The following is a 17,399-nucleotide window of genomic DNA, read 5'->3' on the forward strand; positions in this document are numbered from 1 at the left end:
TTTATTTTCTAATCTTTAACATTTTTATGACTGTTTTAATTATGTCTAAATGTTATTTTGCACTTTGTCACAATGTTCTTGAATGTTTATGTAAAGCACTTTGAATTGCCCTGTTGCTGAAATGTGCTATACAAATAAAGCTGCCTTGCCTCGCCTCGCCTCGCCTCGCCTCGCCTCGCCTCGCCTCACAGGTATTTATTCTGGCTAATTAGACCTCTGCTCAGGTTATAGTTGCTGGAGCTCTGTAGCAAATTACCTGATGGCACCAATCTCTGTGCCTATTAGAAAATGTAAGTTGTCCCACCCTAACAAGTTCAATGATTGAATGATTTGGTGGAAAACAGCTCCATCTTCTGGCGAGAAGGGCCTTATGTCTAATGATATGGGATGGCCTCATCTCATTTAAAGTGGAAATGAAACGTTGAACCAAGTTAAGCTGGTTTACTAAATGGATTTCCACTCTAATGAACCATTTTAAAACAAACATGACAAATGTCAGCATTTAAGAGAAAAAAGAAGATCTGTTTCATCTTTCCTGCAGCTTTCGTGACAATAGCGCCGCCATGTTGCAGTGGCCTGGCCTGTGACGTCACCAGGTCGGTTGGCTCAGCTGAGTTACACAAATACAACGGTAGAGACCATGAAAGACGAGGACTGAGGAGATACAGAACAGAAGAAAATAAAAAAGGGGACACTATTGTGTTGTTCCTGGATCTAAAGATGAGTTTTACAATGTTAAAAACCAAGGACAAAACAATTAATTTCATAACCTGCTGCTGAAACACAGATCAGTAACGTTATTGCAGCGCTGGCTAGTGGCACTGAAAGAGTCCTCCAACAGGTACTGAGTCCAGCTGCAGCTGACTGTCTCTCCATCTCCCGTCCTCTCCCCTCCATGATCACCTGTCTCTGTCTCCCCATCTCCCGTCCTCTCCCCTCTCTGATCACCTGTCTCTGTCTCCCCGTCTCCCGTCCTCTCCCCTCTCTGATCACTTGTCTCTGTCTCCCCTTCTCCCGTCCTCTCCCCTCTCTGATCACCTGTCTCTGTCTCCCCGTCTCCCGTCCTCTCCCCTCTCTGATCACTTGTCTCTGTCTCCCCGTCTCCCGTCCTCTCCCCTCTCTGATCACCTGTCTCTGTCTCCCCATCTCCCGTCCTCTCCCCTCTCAGATCACCTGTCTCTGTCTCCCTGTCTCCCGTCCTCTCCCCTCTCTGATCACTTGTCTCTGTCTCCCCGTCTCCCGTCCTCTCCCCTCTCTGATCACCTGTCTCTGTCTCCCCGTCTCCCGTCCTCTCCCCTCTCAGATCACCTGTCTCTGTTTCCGACTGAGGAAAGACCACACATGGTTTAGGGTTTAAGGATTTATTCTAATCCAAGCATAAATCTACATTTCATCTGCTTTTACAACCAGTACTATTTTTTGCACTACCAAGCCATTTCTATAAGAGTTCCATACTGTATATTAGATAAATGGGAATTTGTAAGTACACTACACATACATGTTGGGTTATATATCTTAAAAATTGCATTTCAGCATAACTGAACACTGAACTATTAGAAATCACTCAGAAAAGTAGGCTTTATTAAACTTGTTGTTTTAATGAGTTTTGCAGAAACAGCAGAGCATAACAGAATAATGATTCATATGATTAGACAATAACATTCCACCCCTTCCATGTAATTTGTTTCACAATCATGACAACTGCACAATTTCTCATGAAGAAACCCTTCTTCTCTGTTATATCAACCACAGAGCCACCCACATGCACACACACCATAGCCACACATAGCCTACTACCTGCACATGACAACATACCCATGTGATCGGATAAGCATATATCTTGCATTTGTAAGAAAAAAGTTGCTGGACAGTGAGAAAAAGCAGTCATCAAAGAGACAATCACTACCTGGTTTTTGAAATCCGAAAGCTGATTTCACCACTTCTTCCTGTTTGAAAGATTGAGATGTCTGATTATGAAAAAAATACTTTTGTTTTCACTTCTGTCTGGCGTAAGGACAAAAACAAGAAGTTGTTAACTTCTTTTTCTTTTTGTTCGAATTAAAAGATTGCAAAATAAGAAGATGGCTCTCCAGTGATGTCCACAATGTCTCAGAATCCAAAAATTATATTATTAAAAGACTCAAAGGGCTTTCTTTTCATGAAAAACTACACAAATGTACGTGTACGTGTACACGTGGTGGGCCACATCTTCCTCCATTGACAACTGATTTATATTTTTGAGGATGAACAACCAGGTTTTCTTTTTCTGGAGTGCAAACTTGCTGGACTCAATAATTACACTTCAAACATGGTTAAATCACTCAGCATCAAAAGACATCAAGGCAAGGTTCTTTCTTAAAAAAAATACCCTCTTGAGCTAAAGGGTACACATCTGGGTTGTGACCGGATCCTAAAGCAAGCAGACATCCAGCTAAAGCTTTGAAGCGACGATCCACTTTTAAAGGGGACATATCATGCTCATTTCCAGGTTCGTACTTTTATTTTGGGTTTTTACTAGAACATGTTTGCATGCTTTAATGTTCAAAAAACACATTATTTTTCTCATCTGTCTCTCTGAATTGACCTGTATTCACCCTCTGTCTGAAATGCTCCGTTTTAGCGCCTGTCTCTTTAAGCCCCCCTCCCAAAATACCCAGTCTGCTCTGATTGGCTTGCAAGAAAAATATGGAAAGGTAGTTCTCAAGCCATGGGTGGGGATCAAGCCCCCAGGAAGAGTGCCGGGCATTGAAGCAAAATTTTGTAGTGGCCAAACGGTGGTACTACAACTTCCGTGTTCATCATGTGATGCCTTTGGGCCCAAAAATACTTTTTCCCATAGACTTACATTGGGAAAGACACATCTGCAAGTCGGCGGATAACTTTTTTGAGGTAAATCAACTTGAGCCCTCATTTTAAATCATTAGGTCCTAAAAGTTGCAAAATGCATTAATTGCTGAAACCAGAGTTATTTCCCTTCCTCCGTTCATGTGAATGAGACTGAGGCTGGAGTGAGGGCTGGGAGGCGGAGTTAAAGAAAAACACTACTGCTCCTGCTCTATGGGCCCAATGGATGTGGAAGATCGCCGGAAGATCCGGGTACTTTATCACTCGGCAGTCGAGCCATTTTGGCTTCATGCGCCACTGAGCAACTCTCATAGGAATGAATGGGAGCCCGCTTCCAACGCTGTATCCAGTTAGTGGAGATACTCAGATGGAGAGCGGTATATTCTAATGAGCCTGCATGTGACATAAGAAGGGGAGCCACATATGAATGTCTTGTTGAATCACATGTTTTCTGATCTAGACAGCCCACAAAAAACTGACTGGGTTGTCTTATGTCACAGTTTGTGGGTTGGTAGACGCTCCAGATACCCAAATGTATGTGCACAAGCACTGAAAAAGAGTTTTTCATGATATATCCCCTTTTTACTTTAGAACCAGCCATGTGAACCATGTACATCCTTGGTATTATTAGTTAAGGCAATAAAACATTAGGGGATGGCATGGTTTAGTTTGACATTTTGGGAAATAAGCGTATTCAATTTTGAAGAGTTGTTTGAGAAAATACTCCTCTCATGTCTGTCTATTCAACATAAGGCTATACAGCCAGCAGCCAGTTAGATTAGCTTAGCTTAGCTTAGCATAAAGACTGGAAACAGAAGGAAACAGCTACCCTGGCTCGGTCTGAAGGCCCTGACACACCAAGCCAATGGAACAGTTTGGGGCCGTCGGTGAGCATTCGTCGGCCTAGTCTAGAATTCACTCCGATTGTTGATTCAGCTCAAACTAATCAGTGCTCGAGAAGAGAAACAGAAGTGAGGAACGCTGCTTATTTCATGTACGTATCGTAACAACGGCTTGTATATCTGCAGTCCTCGGTCTTCCGGTTTCCCTTTTTGAATGACAAATACAGACTACCGCCACCTGTTGTTGTGGAGAGTTATTTCATGTCACGCAGGAGCAGAACGTACGTGGTAGTTGGCCTTCGGCTGCTGTCTTTGCGGTGTGTTCGAGTGAAACTTTATAGCCGAGACAAAAGGTGACGCAACTGGTGGCCTTTATCGCCGCTTGTTCTTTGATGTCGGGTTGGTGTGTCTGGGCCTTAATGGGAACAAAATCTACCTACCAGCACCTCTAAAGTCAAAGGATGTTACTGCTCCAGGCCAAGAAATACTTTGGTACATAAACACCTGTAAAACAGCAATTTGCCATTTTTAAACTTAGGTTTTTGTACGGATTAAACACAGGAGATATAACTTGCTAATTAGTGACCTTTAGAGGTGTTGGTAGGTGGAGTTTGTTACCTTTGGACAGAGCCAGGCTAACCCTGTTATTTACATGGTAGCAGAGGTGTTTCTAGATCTGGTGCTCCCTGCACTGTTGACAGATCCCTTCCTGTAAGCCATCTGGAGCCTCTTGCTGATGAGCCCTTGTTTGTGAAGAGCTGAGAGCAGCTGGTTACGGAACTTCTCCCCAATGAAGGCGTACAGCACTGGATTCACTGCACAATGCATGAAGGCCAACACTTGGGTCACCTTTAGCACCACTTCCACCGTGTAGACAGTTTCACATGTCTTCACTGCAAGTGAGCTGCCTCGTATGAGTGTGTCGATCAGTACGGTGATGTTATAAGGCAGCCAGCACAGAACGAATGCAAACACCACCGCCAGGATGACGCGTATGGCCTTACGCTTTTGTTGATTACGTGTGTGAAACAGCGTCACCACGATCCAGCCGTAGCAGACCGCCATCACCACAAGTGGCAGGAAAAAGCCCATCGTATGGTGCAGAACACGCATGCCCACACGCCAGTGGTCGCTGCTCTCGCCAGTTAGGTTTTCGTAGCAAATGGTCTGGCCCAGGTCTACATAATGCAAGCTCTCCCTCTGGATTGCCGTGGGTAAGGAAAACAATCCCGCCACCAGCCAAGCCACACTGCACACCCCTTTTACCACCCAGTGATGGGAGGGCAAGACACGTGTAGCTCTCACAATGGCAAAGTGACGGTCTACACTGATGCATGCCAGCAGGAAGACCCCACTGTATACCGACGCCTCCTGGAAGCCTGAAAGGAGTTTGCACGGGAAGTTGCCGAAGATCCAACCAGAATGAGCGTAGACGGCCCAGAACGGGAGGGTAAGACAGAAGAGAAGGTCCGCCACCGCCAGGTGCATCAAGTAGATATCTGTGCTGGATCTGCCTTTCTTCATTTGACAAACCACATAGACAACTACACTGTTGCCCACCACGGCGACGACGAACACGACGATGTAGGCGATCATCAGGCCAAAGTTGTTAAATCCAGGCACAGTTGTACTGCAAGGAGCAGATGGTTCATCCTCATACTCGTATGTAGAATTGTTAATGGGATTGAAGAAATATTCAAGGCCAGGTTCCTCTGTTGACAGCAGCTAAATAAAAACAAAATCATTACAGTTTGTACAGTTTGTAGCGGTAGAAGAAGTAGCATACAGTTCAGTGTTGCCACAGTGGCAATAGAGAATAAAAAAACACTGTTAAAGCAGCACTTGGCAACAGGTAATGGATCTTATAAGCCTAAATCACCAAAAAAGCGACTTACCAAATTGAGATAGTTAAGTTTTACCCTATAGAGCTCAACAGTGAGGTCCCGGAAGTGAAAATCCCATCCATATTCTGATTTGATTATTAGCCATAATGTTGTAACCATCCAAGGTAGCTTTAACACGAGCTACGAGATCGTGGAACAATGGTATATGCTCCTGTAGAAGCCACATGTCCGTATGATATCAACCTTGTTTTCAGAAAAACATGTTTTATTTGCGACGTCATGGACAATTACTACACTACCCATGATCCTAAGTGTAACAGCGATATCTCTAATTGGTGGAGCTCACTATTACCATGGAAATGTTTACTGCACCTGCAAACGGCTACGGTAGGGGAGAGTGGGGTAAGATGAGCCAATTTTTACTTATGCTGTCCTCGAGGTTAGGAAAAATGAGACAGAAGCAGAATGAAAACTTGAACCTTAAATTCAGGATCTCTCCTATCAAATGAAATGATCAGCATGCATCCATCACAAAGTTGTCTGGAAAAAATGACCTTCCCAAAAAAAGTGCTCCTGTGGCTCAACTTGCCCCAGGTAAGGGGTAAGTTGATCCGAGTCAGTGGGTAAGTTGAGCCATCGTGGGGTAAACTGAACATCTGAGTTTTTAAGTTTAAACCTCAGCATAAGTGTGTTAACAAACAGTTTCACAGTTATGAACTTGTGAGAACAAACCACCTGTGAGTTTCAAGACCATTGAACAATCAAAATATCATTCAATATTCGACAATATTCCAGTCGTCAAGGTTGCAGTGAAATATGAACTGTTGCTCCCTCCTTGCAGTTCCTCCAGCCTTTTGAGGTTGAGGTAGCTCCTTCAGCACATCACTCAGTGGAAAAGATGCCTCATCCTTTTCCTTGAATACAAAGGTGGGCTTCTCACGTCAAGTGTTCCCCCGGATTCTTCTGAGAAATCTTGCACTCACTTCGTTGCCCTCCAGGCTCTCAACCAAGCCAATGTAATGGTAGCTTCTGCCTTTGGATACAAAGTTTACTATGACAAAGTCACCAACTGACAGATCTGAGATGTCTGATTCACTTCTCTCATCATTAGAACTCTCATGCTCAGAAGTGTCATCAAATGGGATGGCATCACACTCTCCTCAGAACTGCTGTACGCTGTGATTTTCGTCTTGGTCTTTGGTTTGACCTAGGCCTACCTGCTAAACCCTGCTCTTTCCAGTTGTTGGGGACAGGAAGGTTGTTCTTTCTGCCAATTCCAATGCCAGTTCACAGCATTTCTTTGGAGTAAGGCCGTGAAACTGTTCAGCCAGCTTCTTGATATGGTCTGCAAGCTCCTTCTCTACCTCCTCTGTGAGGACCCTCTTTGCCTCTGCTGTTCCACTATAACCAACTGTTTTTACTTCCTTTATCTCCCTCTTCTATAAAGGTTAACACATTAAAAAATCAAACCAAGTTGTGTAACACTCAACAGTAATACCATTTTATACATCAGAGAATTAATTTGGTTAATTTATGGTGGGGTAAATTGAGCCAGTGGCTCGGAATAATAGTAGAATATTAGTGAGCCAGTGGCTCAACTTACCCCATAACCTTTGGCTCACTTTGCCCCATAGCTACCATTTTGTTAAAAAATGGCCCAGTTTAGCAATTCAGGCTAATCTTTAGCGAAGGGATTAACATGGTGTTATATCTTAGTAAATCACCAACATGTATAATATATTTTTTTAGACCTGGATAAATTTGCTTTGACCTAACATTCATTATTCCTGACATGCAGAACATTTATTTTGATAGGGAAAAAACTGTTTTTGGTGTAAAAAAGTACTTACTACTTCTCCCATGTGCTTCACTTCATCACAGCAAGATAGAAATGATGGGTACTTCCTGAATTTATGGTCACATGACAAAACATAATCACAGTTGCCAAGATACAGGGGGTGGGTCAACTTACCCACTGGCTCATTTTACCCCACTCTCCCCTACATGCTCATATGTGCTGCTCCGTTGTCTGCTCCCGGATTTCAAACCGGGCCACCACGGTGGCTCGTTTGGAAACTTTCTCTTATAACAAAATTAGTTCACCGAAATGTGTTTCTGAAAATATTTGAGGCGAGAAATAAGGCCTGCAGTGACTGAATCTGTCTTCATTTAAGATCGACAGGTTTAGTTTAAATGTTTTTTGGGAGTTTCCAGGGGCGGTGAGTTGTCATTCGCAATGGTTTATGGAAAGAGTAGTTTTTTCATTCTTAAAATAATTATGTACACAGTCTTATACCTGTGCCTTTTTTTTTTTCGTTTTCCAATTATTATTATTTTTTTGCTCTGATTCAAATGTTTTATGGTAACAATTCATCTCGTAGCTGGTTGGCTTGGTTCCATGCTTAAAAGTCCTTATATAAGGATTTTCTGAAACGTTAATGGAGTCAATGAATGGGAGGCATTCAAAAAGTGGACAGTCATTGTTGAGCTGTATTTGCACAAATTATTATTATTATTATTAGTAGTAGTAGTAGTAGTATTTTAGTAAGGTATGGTCACTTGTGAGGTATCTTCTTGATACAGTATCAGAATGAAAGTTAGCTGCTGTAAAGGAATGGTTTGCCACTTTGGGAAATACACTCACTGCACTTTATTTTTCTTTAGAGTTAGCTGTTTCCGTCTTTGTGTGAAGCTAAGATAAGCTAAGCTAAGCTAAGCTAAGCTAAGCTAATCGACTGCTGGCTGTAGGCTTATCATGAATGGCTAGACATGAAAGTGGTATATTCTCATCTAACTCTCAGTAAGAAAGTGAATAAGCGTACTTCCCAAAATTTAAAACATTCCTGCAACTTTCCATTGTAAAAAAAGAAATGTATATACAATTTCACGCCTGACTGATGTATGAAATTGCAAAATGCAGCTTTAATTGTTTAAGATTTGACAAACTTATTTGGAAAAAGCTGAATATTTGAGTTTGAATTAGAATGAGCTTAATATCACCACTTTAGACGACAGAATTACACATCACTGTATCATAATAGCATATATTTACCATACAATTGTACTGAAAGTCAAAACAAACAATTTCTTAGCCTTATGTGTGTAGGTCTTATATCATTTGCTTGTTTACAACAAAAGTGAATGAAAAATTTGAATTTGAATGACAGTTCAATACCTTAACTACAACCTGACAATAACACAAACTCAGAAAGAATCATTGTTTACCTGTTTTTCCTCTTCTTGACTGATTACAACCAAAACACTGATGATCAAAAGTTGCAGCTTCATCTCTCCTATCTTGTTGCACACAGCTTAACAAGAATGAAACTATTTGGCAAGGACTGTTGTCTATACTAAGAGATGTGGTAACATGTGTGCTGGTGTTGGTATTGCTGATGATCTATTTGCAATTTCCTTTAAGGGAAGTAAGCAAACCATAGATATTATCTGTCTTTCAAAACATAAATGCTTGATCTCACAGTTAGATGTTGGACGTGACAGGATGTTGATAAGTTGAACCTGCAGAACAGACGTGATAATTGGATAACAAAGAACTTGTTATGATCTGATGGTGTGTGAAAATTTCTTCTAACACTGTGTAAGATGCCCAGCTAGGAAATAAAGCAATTTACCTAGTAGAATATATCCATGTTGCTATACCATAATCACAAGAGTCCAACACAGTTACATCCATTTGTAATACACTATAGAGTAAGGCTGTCAATCGAGGCGCTCTAGACGCCCGTATGACATGTGTGGCTTGTTTGTAATAAACTCTATTTTACCAGCAAGAACAGTGTCCTCGGAGCATCCTTCATCATCACTTCAACAGCACTGTCGCAGAAAAGATACGACACGTCCAAACATAGACAGAGTGTGCACCTTTCTAGATGTGTTTTTGAACAGTATTAGTCATCATATCTGAAGCAAAAAAAGTCAAATGTCAAATGTTCTGCTTTTTGAAGTCTGTCACAATAGTATTCAGTCGTAGAGAAACATCATGAAGAAAAAAGACGAGGCTCTATGAAAAAGTCTTAAAGTTTGTTCACTAACACCATGTGATACATTGGCATAAAATACTAGATATACCTTCATACTGTCTGATTGCACAAGTACATTTCCAAATGACAATGTTTTGTGATTACGGAGCCCCCCTAGACCCCTAGGAGAATATTTTCATTAAGTCGTGCCCTCAAGTTAGTAACTCTTTCCCTCACTCGAGGCAACGAGTTACTTCTTACTACTTCTTACTACCACGACCACTCGTCTCACAGCCTACTGCAGCCATTCTCAACCAGTGGGCCGCGGCCCACCGGTGGGCCTCAGAGCGCCATCTAGTGGGCCGCGGAGGCAGTGGTACTAGATTATTTTTTTATTATTATTTAGCAAAGTGAACAGGTAAAACCTAAAGGAGGTAAGATGCCAGCTGCCGTAAAACCAAAGCCTATTGAAGGAGGCTGAGACACGGGCGGACACGGGTCTTGTATTGGGTATAACACATGCGCAGTGTAACTGGAGCAGTAGTAAGAAGTAACCCGTTGCCTCGAGTGAGGGAAAGAGTTACTAACTTGAGGGCACGACTTAATGAAAATATTCTCCTAGGGGTCTAGGGGGGCTCCGTAATCACAAAACATTGTCATCTGGAAATGTACTTGTGCAATCAGACAGTATGAAGGTATATCTAGTATTTTATGCCAATGTATCACATGGTGTTAGTGAACAAACTTTAAGACTTTTTCATAGAGCCTTGTCTTTTTTCTTCATGATGTTTCTCTACGACTGAATACTGTTGTGACAGACTTCAAAAAGCAGAACATTTGACATTTGACTTTTGTTGCTTCAGATATGATGACGAATACTGTTCAAAAACACATCTAGAAAGGTGCACACTCTGTCTATGTTTGGACGTCATAGGACCTCAGAAGGCTCCCCCTAACCAACCAGACACCTCCAGAGCTCTCTGAAATTTAAACCTGGCTTAAGTCAAAAGAAAGAGGATTAACACTTTGTATTCTTAAAGGGACTGTTTGTAACTTTCAGAAATGCTTGTTAACAGCGACACCTGTGGCCGTTAAGTCAACTAAAGTCAGTGTCGGGCTCGCGCTTGTGCTCGCTCTACATAGACGTGAACGAGCATCGCTCAAAACAGTGAGGCGACACACGTCAGCTAAAACCACAATATCACTCTATATTTCAGCTGCTTGGCAGTAATGTTAGCTGACCAGACGAAGGTCTCTCCATGAATCACTGCTGATACTAGTGTTGGCTTTCCTGCTTCAGCCTCCGGGGCTGAAGCAGGAAAGCCAACACTAGTCCGTGGCTGAAGCAGGAAGAGAAACGTTATTGTCTCCGGACTGCGCCCGCAGGGAGACACCGGCACCCGGTCGGAGATGATAACGTTTCTCTCTGCGGAGCCCCGTCACTTCACAAGACACGGGAAACCTCTGTTGGTCTGGAGGAGCTACAGCAGTTATTTCTACACAAACGTCACCTGTACATTCACTAGATATTCTCAGAGCTAAACTAACTCTTCTGCAGTGTGTAGTGTGCGCGCGTTCACGTGTAGAGGTGGAGCGAGACAGCGAGAACGTGCATACGGAGCGTGCATACACGAGCGCGCATGGGATCCTGACCCGGTAGATTTATACGTGTAAAAAGTTACCAACAGTCCCTTTAAATGTGTGAGTAGCAGTAAAAGTGAGGGATTTTAAACGTCATCTTTTATCTTTCACTCCACTTTTAGCAGTTTGATGAATACAGACCTTGATTCTTGGAACTGACCCAGATTCTCGCAATCGACTTAATGCAATCAATATTTCTGAGGTTGTAGCGGGCTCAGTTTTTAAAGTTACAGTGAAGATACCAACAAGTCTCCCTTTTACAGACATGCCCACTTTATGATAATCACATGCAGTTTGGGGCAAGTCATAGTCAAGTCAGCACACTGACACACTGACAGCTGTTGCTGCCTGTTGGGCTGCAGTTTGCCATGTTATGATTTGAGCATATTTTTTATGCTAAATGCAGTACCTGTGAGGGTTTCTGGACAATATCTGTCATTGTTTTGTGTTGTTTATTGATTTCCAATAATAAATATATACATACATTTGCATAAAGCAGCATATTTGCCCACTCCCATGTTGATAAGAGGATTAAATACTCCCTTTAAGGTACATTTTGAAAAGATACAAAATGTGCGATTGATTTGCAATTAATCGTGATTAACTACGGACAATCATCGCGATTAAGAATTTGAATCGATTGAAAGCCCTAATTCTTACATATTCTTCCCTTAATTTTTTTTTTGTATTGCTGTGTTTGACTATTTGTCCAGTGGAGGGCAGCAGCAGTCCTGATCCGATGTGTTCACTGCAGACCTTCTCTGTGACTTACTGGAATAAGAATAATAAAAACAAAATAGTTGTAAATGTCCTGTCTGCTTAACAAACTGGAGGTTTTGGGGTTTGAAATAACTGGGAATTTATGAGGCAGGTTCTACCCAAAGATGTAATAGAGTTGCAATATGGGAAATGTAGGATCCAATGTTTCTGGAGCTTTACCCGTGACAGGGACTTTTTATCTGTCTCTTTTTTTTTTTTTTTAACTTAATTTTTATTGCAGTTACAGCAACTTACACAATCATAATAACATTCTATACCACTGTATTTTCATTTTGATAGCTGTCTCATAGTTTTAACACAAAATCTTACAGCTTAAAACAAGGGGGAGAGAGAGAACACAAAAAAGACAATCCAAATAATTAAAATAGAGTAAAGTCAAATAAATAAATAAATAAATTTAAATAATGATAACTGTGGTAAGGGGTCGGAGGTAAGGGAGGGGGAGTGTGTTGTATGGGTGTGTGCTGTATGAATGCGTGCACGTGCCCAGAGAGGTGACCTGGGTCAGGAAGACAAAGACACAAGCATGATCCAGGATATACAAGAACACTCAGATCACCGAACTAGTACAATCATGGCAGGGCTCCACCTTTTAACAAATGTGTCTTTTTGGAGTCTTAGGGAATAGGTTATTTGTTCCATGTGGTAGATTTCCCATACCTTCTCGATCCATAAATTGTATGTTGGGGGCTCAGGTTTTAACCACGTAATTGTGATACATTTAATTGCTGCTGTAAGCAATATTTGTAAGAGATATTTTTTGGCTCTTCCATCAATGCCTTCTGGTATTGCTCCCAGCAGTGCCATTTTTGGATCTTTGGTGAAATTTTGGTCGAATACATCTTCGAGTGCCCGAAATACCTCTTCCCAAAATGTTTTTAATTTGGGGCATGTCCAAAATATGTGATTATGGTTGCCAATATGTGTACCACAATTTCTCCAACATTTATTCGAGTGTTTAGGGCCCATTTTAGCCACTATTTCTGGTGTACGAAAGAATCTTGAAATTACTTTCCATTTGAATTCCCTCCAGCTATTAGAGTTGGTCACTAGATGTGCTTCGGTGCATATTTCTTCCCATATGTCCTGTGGTATGTCTGTATTCATTTCAATTTCCCATCTACCTTTTATTTGAAGCGTATTGTTCAAATTCATGCCTAAAAATATTTGGTAAAAATGGCCTATAATTTTCTTATCCTCATTTCCTGTTTGTAATTTCATCAGGAACTCTTCAATTGGAGTGGGCACCAGAAATTTATCCCATTCCTTGTGTTTCGTTAGGAAGTCCCTTAATTGTAGATATCGGAAAAAATCGGTATTGGGAAGTTTAAATTCCTCTCTCAACTGCTGGAATGACTTAAGTCTGCCATCCTTCAGGAGTTGGTGTAGGTTAACGAGTCCCTGTTCTGACCATTTTCTAAATCCTGTATCTAAACTGGAGGGAACAAAATCCTTTATGAATCCAATATTGGTTAATGCTGAAATTGCTTTGGGCAATCCAAATGCTAGTTTGATTTTTCTCCCGATTGTTAGTGTGACTTTAGTCCATTCGCCCATTTGAGTTTCTCGTAAGGGGACATCTAAGAAAGGCAAGATCTGTAGGGGCCTCGCACAAAGGCTTTTTTCTATGTTAAGCCAACGTGTATGTGTACAATCCTCGGTCCATATTGTCAAAGGTTTTAACTGTGCAGCCCAGAAGTAATATCTTAGGTTTGGAAGTTTGAGCCCTCCCTTTGGTTTAGATAGCTGCAATGTTTTTAGTCTGATTCTTGGCCGCTTTCCTTGCCATATGAATTTTGCAATTAACCTGTCCAATTTATCAAATGTGGGTTTAGGAATATCAATAGGCAACATCTGAAATGGATAGAGAAGCTTAGGCAGCACATTCATTCGTACACTCTCAATTCGGCCTAAAAAAGATAGGGGGAGCGTTGCCCATCGGTCCAAATCCTTACCAACATTATCAATCAAACTTTTGTAATTTGCATCGAATAAATTTCTTAATGATGGGGGTATTTGGATGCCGAGGTGTTTGATGCCATCTTTAGGCCATCTGAAACCACTCTGGAGTTTCACAGATTGTGAAATTCCACCACTTATATCCATAGCCATTGTTTTATCCACATTAACTTTATAACCCGAAAAGTACCCATATACGGAGATGAGATCCTTTAAGTGTGGGATTGTTGTTGCAGGTTCCGCTAAATATAAAAACACATCATCTGCGTACAGTGATAATTTATGCTGTTCTCCATTTATTGTCAGTCCTTTTATGTTATCGTTGTCCCTGATAAGCTGTGCCAAAGGTTCAATACTAATATCAAACAGAAGGGGCGAAAGAGGGCAACCCTGTCTGCAGCCGCGCTCTAGGACAAATCGGTCTGATAAAAACCCATTCACTTTAACAGTCGCCTGCGGATTGGAATATATTGTTTGTATCCACTTAATGAAATTGGGGCCAAATTGGAATCGTCTCAGTGTTTGAAATAAGTATTGCCAGGACACTCGATCGAATGCCTTCTGGGCGTCGAGGGATAATATCATTGCTTCGTCTTCTTTTACTTTTGGATGTGTCATTAGATTTAGTAACCTTCTAATATTGTCTCCATAATATCTTCCGGTAATGAACCCGGTTTGATCCGGATGAATAATTTTCGTGATAATTTTATTGACACGTTTTGAAAGAATAGCAGTTAATATCCGCAGGTCTGTGTTGAGTAGCGATATGGGCCTATATGATTGGCATTTGGTCGAGTCTTTGCCCTCTTTATGTATAACTACTATTGTTGCGTCCCTCCAAGAGGGGGCCATAGTACCAGATTGTAACGCATGGTGATAAGCTTTTAACAGTAAAGGTGATACTTCCTCTTTAAACATTTTATAAAATTCATTTATGTACCCATCTGGCCCAGGGCTTTTATTGTTTTTCAATGTAGAGATTACCTGCTGTATTTCCCATTCATTGATTGGTTCATCTAGCTCTTTTGCCATAGGCTCAGATAACTCTCTTAATTTAATGTCAGTAGTATAGGACTGGTGGCTTTGCGCGTGCATGTGAAATGCGCGTGCACGTGAGCATGCGCGTGTGTGTGTGTGGGGATACAGGTGAACCCTTGGTGACCCTGGTGTCCTTTTTGTAACCCTAGGGCTGATGTTAATTATTGGTAGTTGTCCAAAGGTGTCTGCTGTAAGGTGTTATCAGTTGCTCCACAACAAAAAAAGAAAGACCCCATCCTGTGGATCCTGATGCAGATAAAAAATACAGTTGTATCCCAATATGTGTCTTTTATTACAGTATCATTAAAAGTTCAAACAAACCCCTGGTCCCTGTGACCAAATGTTTTTGCTTTTTGGTGTTTCCACAGAAGACCCATACTGTTGATCCTGAGTCAGATAAAAAAAAAAGTAGGTTGTATCCAAGATGTTATCAGTTGCTCAGTAAACAAAAGAAGACCCCCTCCTGTTGATACTGGTTCAGTGAACAAAACACAGTTGTATCCCTATATGTGAACTCCGTTGTATCCAAGAGGTGTCTTTTTTATTACAGTATCATTAAAAGTTCAAACAAAGCCTAGTGTGCTGTGGTCAAAATGTTTATGGCTTTTGATGCTGTGGTGGTTGGTACTGTTTGCAGGCTATAGCAGCATGGATCCTGTAACCATATGTTTGTTTGTGAGAGGGTGTATGGATTAGCGTTGTTCGTAGTCGATATTAACATGTATCCAGGACAAATGGTGTGAGAAGGGAAGTATGTCATCTCCTTCATGTCATCTCCTAAAATTCTTTATGAGATGTATCTGTGAGAGGGGGTGGGGTATGGGGTGGTATTGTTTGTAATAGATATCAGCATGTATCCAGGGACAAATGGGGTGGATGTGAGCGGGATGGGGGTCATCTCTTGTATGCCATCTCCTAAAATTCTTTAGGAGATGTATCTGTGCTGTAATGATTTGTTAACATTTTAAATTGGTAGATGTGTGTTAGTACACCACTAATTTTGCTTGTAGTCATCTCCCAAAAAAAAAAAAGCGGTGCAATGTCGGTAGAGTTACAATATAGTGGGTTTTTAAAAAAAAAAAAAAAAAAAAAAATGTATGTAGTGTGAATGGGGCAACCTCAAGGCCTGTCAACCATGCGTATTCATGAGATGTCACTAGCTCCATCTTTTACCTACACTTTGTGTATATAGTCAGCATTCAGCTGAGGTCGTGTTTACCAAACTTCACAACTTTTGAAGAGGACGCTTTTCCTAACGCCACTCTTGCATTTTGCACATTAGGTACAGTGTTCTTTTCTTTGGATGCTTCATTTTTGGCGTCTGTGAACATAGAGCTGATGTGACTGGCCAAAAAGCCCCAGTTTTGTCTCATCTGTCCAAAAGACATTCTCCAAGAAGCTTTGTGGCTTGTCAATATGCATTTTGGCATATTCCAGTCTCACTTTTTTATGATTTGGTGTCCTCCGGGGTTGTCTGCCATTAAGTCCACTTTGGCTCAAACAGGAGAAAATGGCTCATGGACTACTACTAAAACACTATGAATACTATAGAACTAACTAGCATTGTTAGAAAAATAATTATTAATGGGACAAATTTCTTGGGTATTTTAGCGTGCGATCAACTGCCTAAACACATCAGGCTGCTTGGAGATGGTCTTATAGCTTTTACCTTTAACATGCTTGTCTATAATTTTCTTTCTAATCTCCTGAGACAACTCTCTCCTTAGCTTTCTGCGGTCCATGTTCAGTGTGGTACACACCATGATACCAATGTTTAATGTGTCCCTATGGTCAAATTATTTTCAATCTTTTCTAGGGGTACCATCATTTTTGTCCAGGCCAGCTTCATTAGTTTGTTTTTTTAAATGATTCTGAACCAAAATTCAAAAACATTAGCTGATTTTCATTAGTTCATTTTCAATACATTTTTATTTATTATTACTTTTTTGTCAGTTTCAAGTTATTTCAGTGACCATTGTTTTTTTTTATTCTTTCTTTAACGGAAGGGTACCAACAATTTTGACTATGTGTGTAGATACACACACACACACACACACACACACACACACACACATACAGTATATACATATGTCTATATCCACACCCGCTTACATATAGATATCCACTTAGACACAGCCAATGTTTAATGTGCCCCTATGGTCAAATTATTTTCAATCTTTTCTAGGGGTACCATCATTTTGTCCAGGCCAGCTTCATTAGTTTTTTTTTTTTTAAATGATTCTGAACCAAAATTCAAAAACATTAGCTGATTTTCATTAGTTCATTTTCAATACATTTTTATTTATTATTACTTTTTTGTCAGTTTCAAGTTATTTCAGTGACCATTGTTTTTTTTTATTCTTTCTTTAACGGAAGGGTACCAACAATTTTGACTATGTGTGTAGATACACACACACACACACACACATACAGTATATACATATGTCTATATCCACACCCGCTTACATATA

At 40.9% G+C, this 17,399-nt stretch overlaps 1 protein-coding gene across 2 annotated transcripts in view; it reads right to left on the minus strand.

Moving 5' to 3' along the window:
- Positions 1–1,573: 1,573 nt before the first annotated feature.
- The window catches only part of cxcr2 (chemokine (C-X-C motif) receptor 2), a 43,578-nt gene continuing 27,752 nt past the window's right edge, over positions 1,574–17,399 (minus strand). The window contains exons 1-2 of one of the 2 annotated variants that reach the window (XM_074658144.1): positions 8,756–9,131; positions 1,574–5,411 (exon numbers count right to left, since the gene is read on the minus strand). In XM_074658144.1, the coding sequence (XP_074514245.1) occupies positions 4,335–5,411; positions 8,756–8,818 (1,140 nt within the window). In that variant the 5' untranslated portion in view covers positions 8,819–9,131 and the 3' untranslated portion in view covers positions 1,574–4,334. Of the gene's footprint in view, positions 5,412–8,755; positions 9,132–17,399 lie in introns of those variants that run through there. The other variant, XM_074658145.1, reaches the window with a different exon arrangement.

This window comes from Sebastes fasciatus, chromosome 14 (assembly GCF_043250625.1).
Source record: "Sebastes fasciatus isolate fSebFas1 chromosome 14, fSebFas1.pri, whole genome shotgun sequence".
NCBI classification, from domain to species: domain Eukaryota; kingdom Metazoa; phylum Chordata; class Actinopteri; order Perciformes; family Sebastidae; genus Sebastes; species Sebastes fasciatus.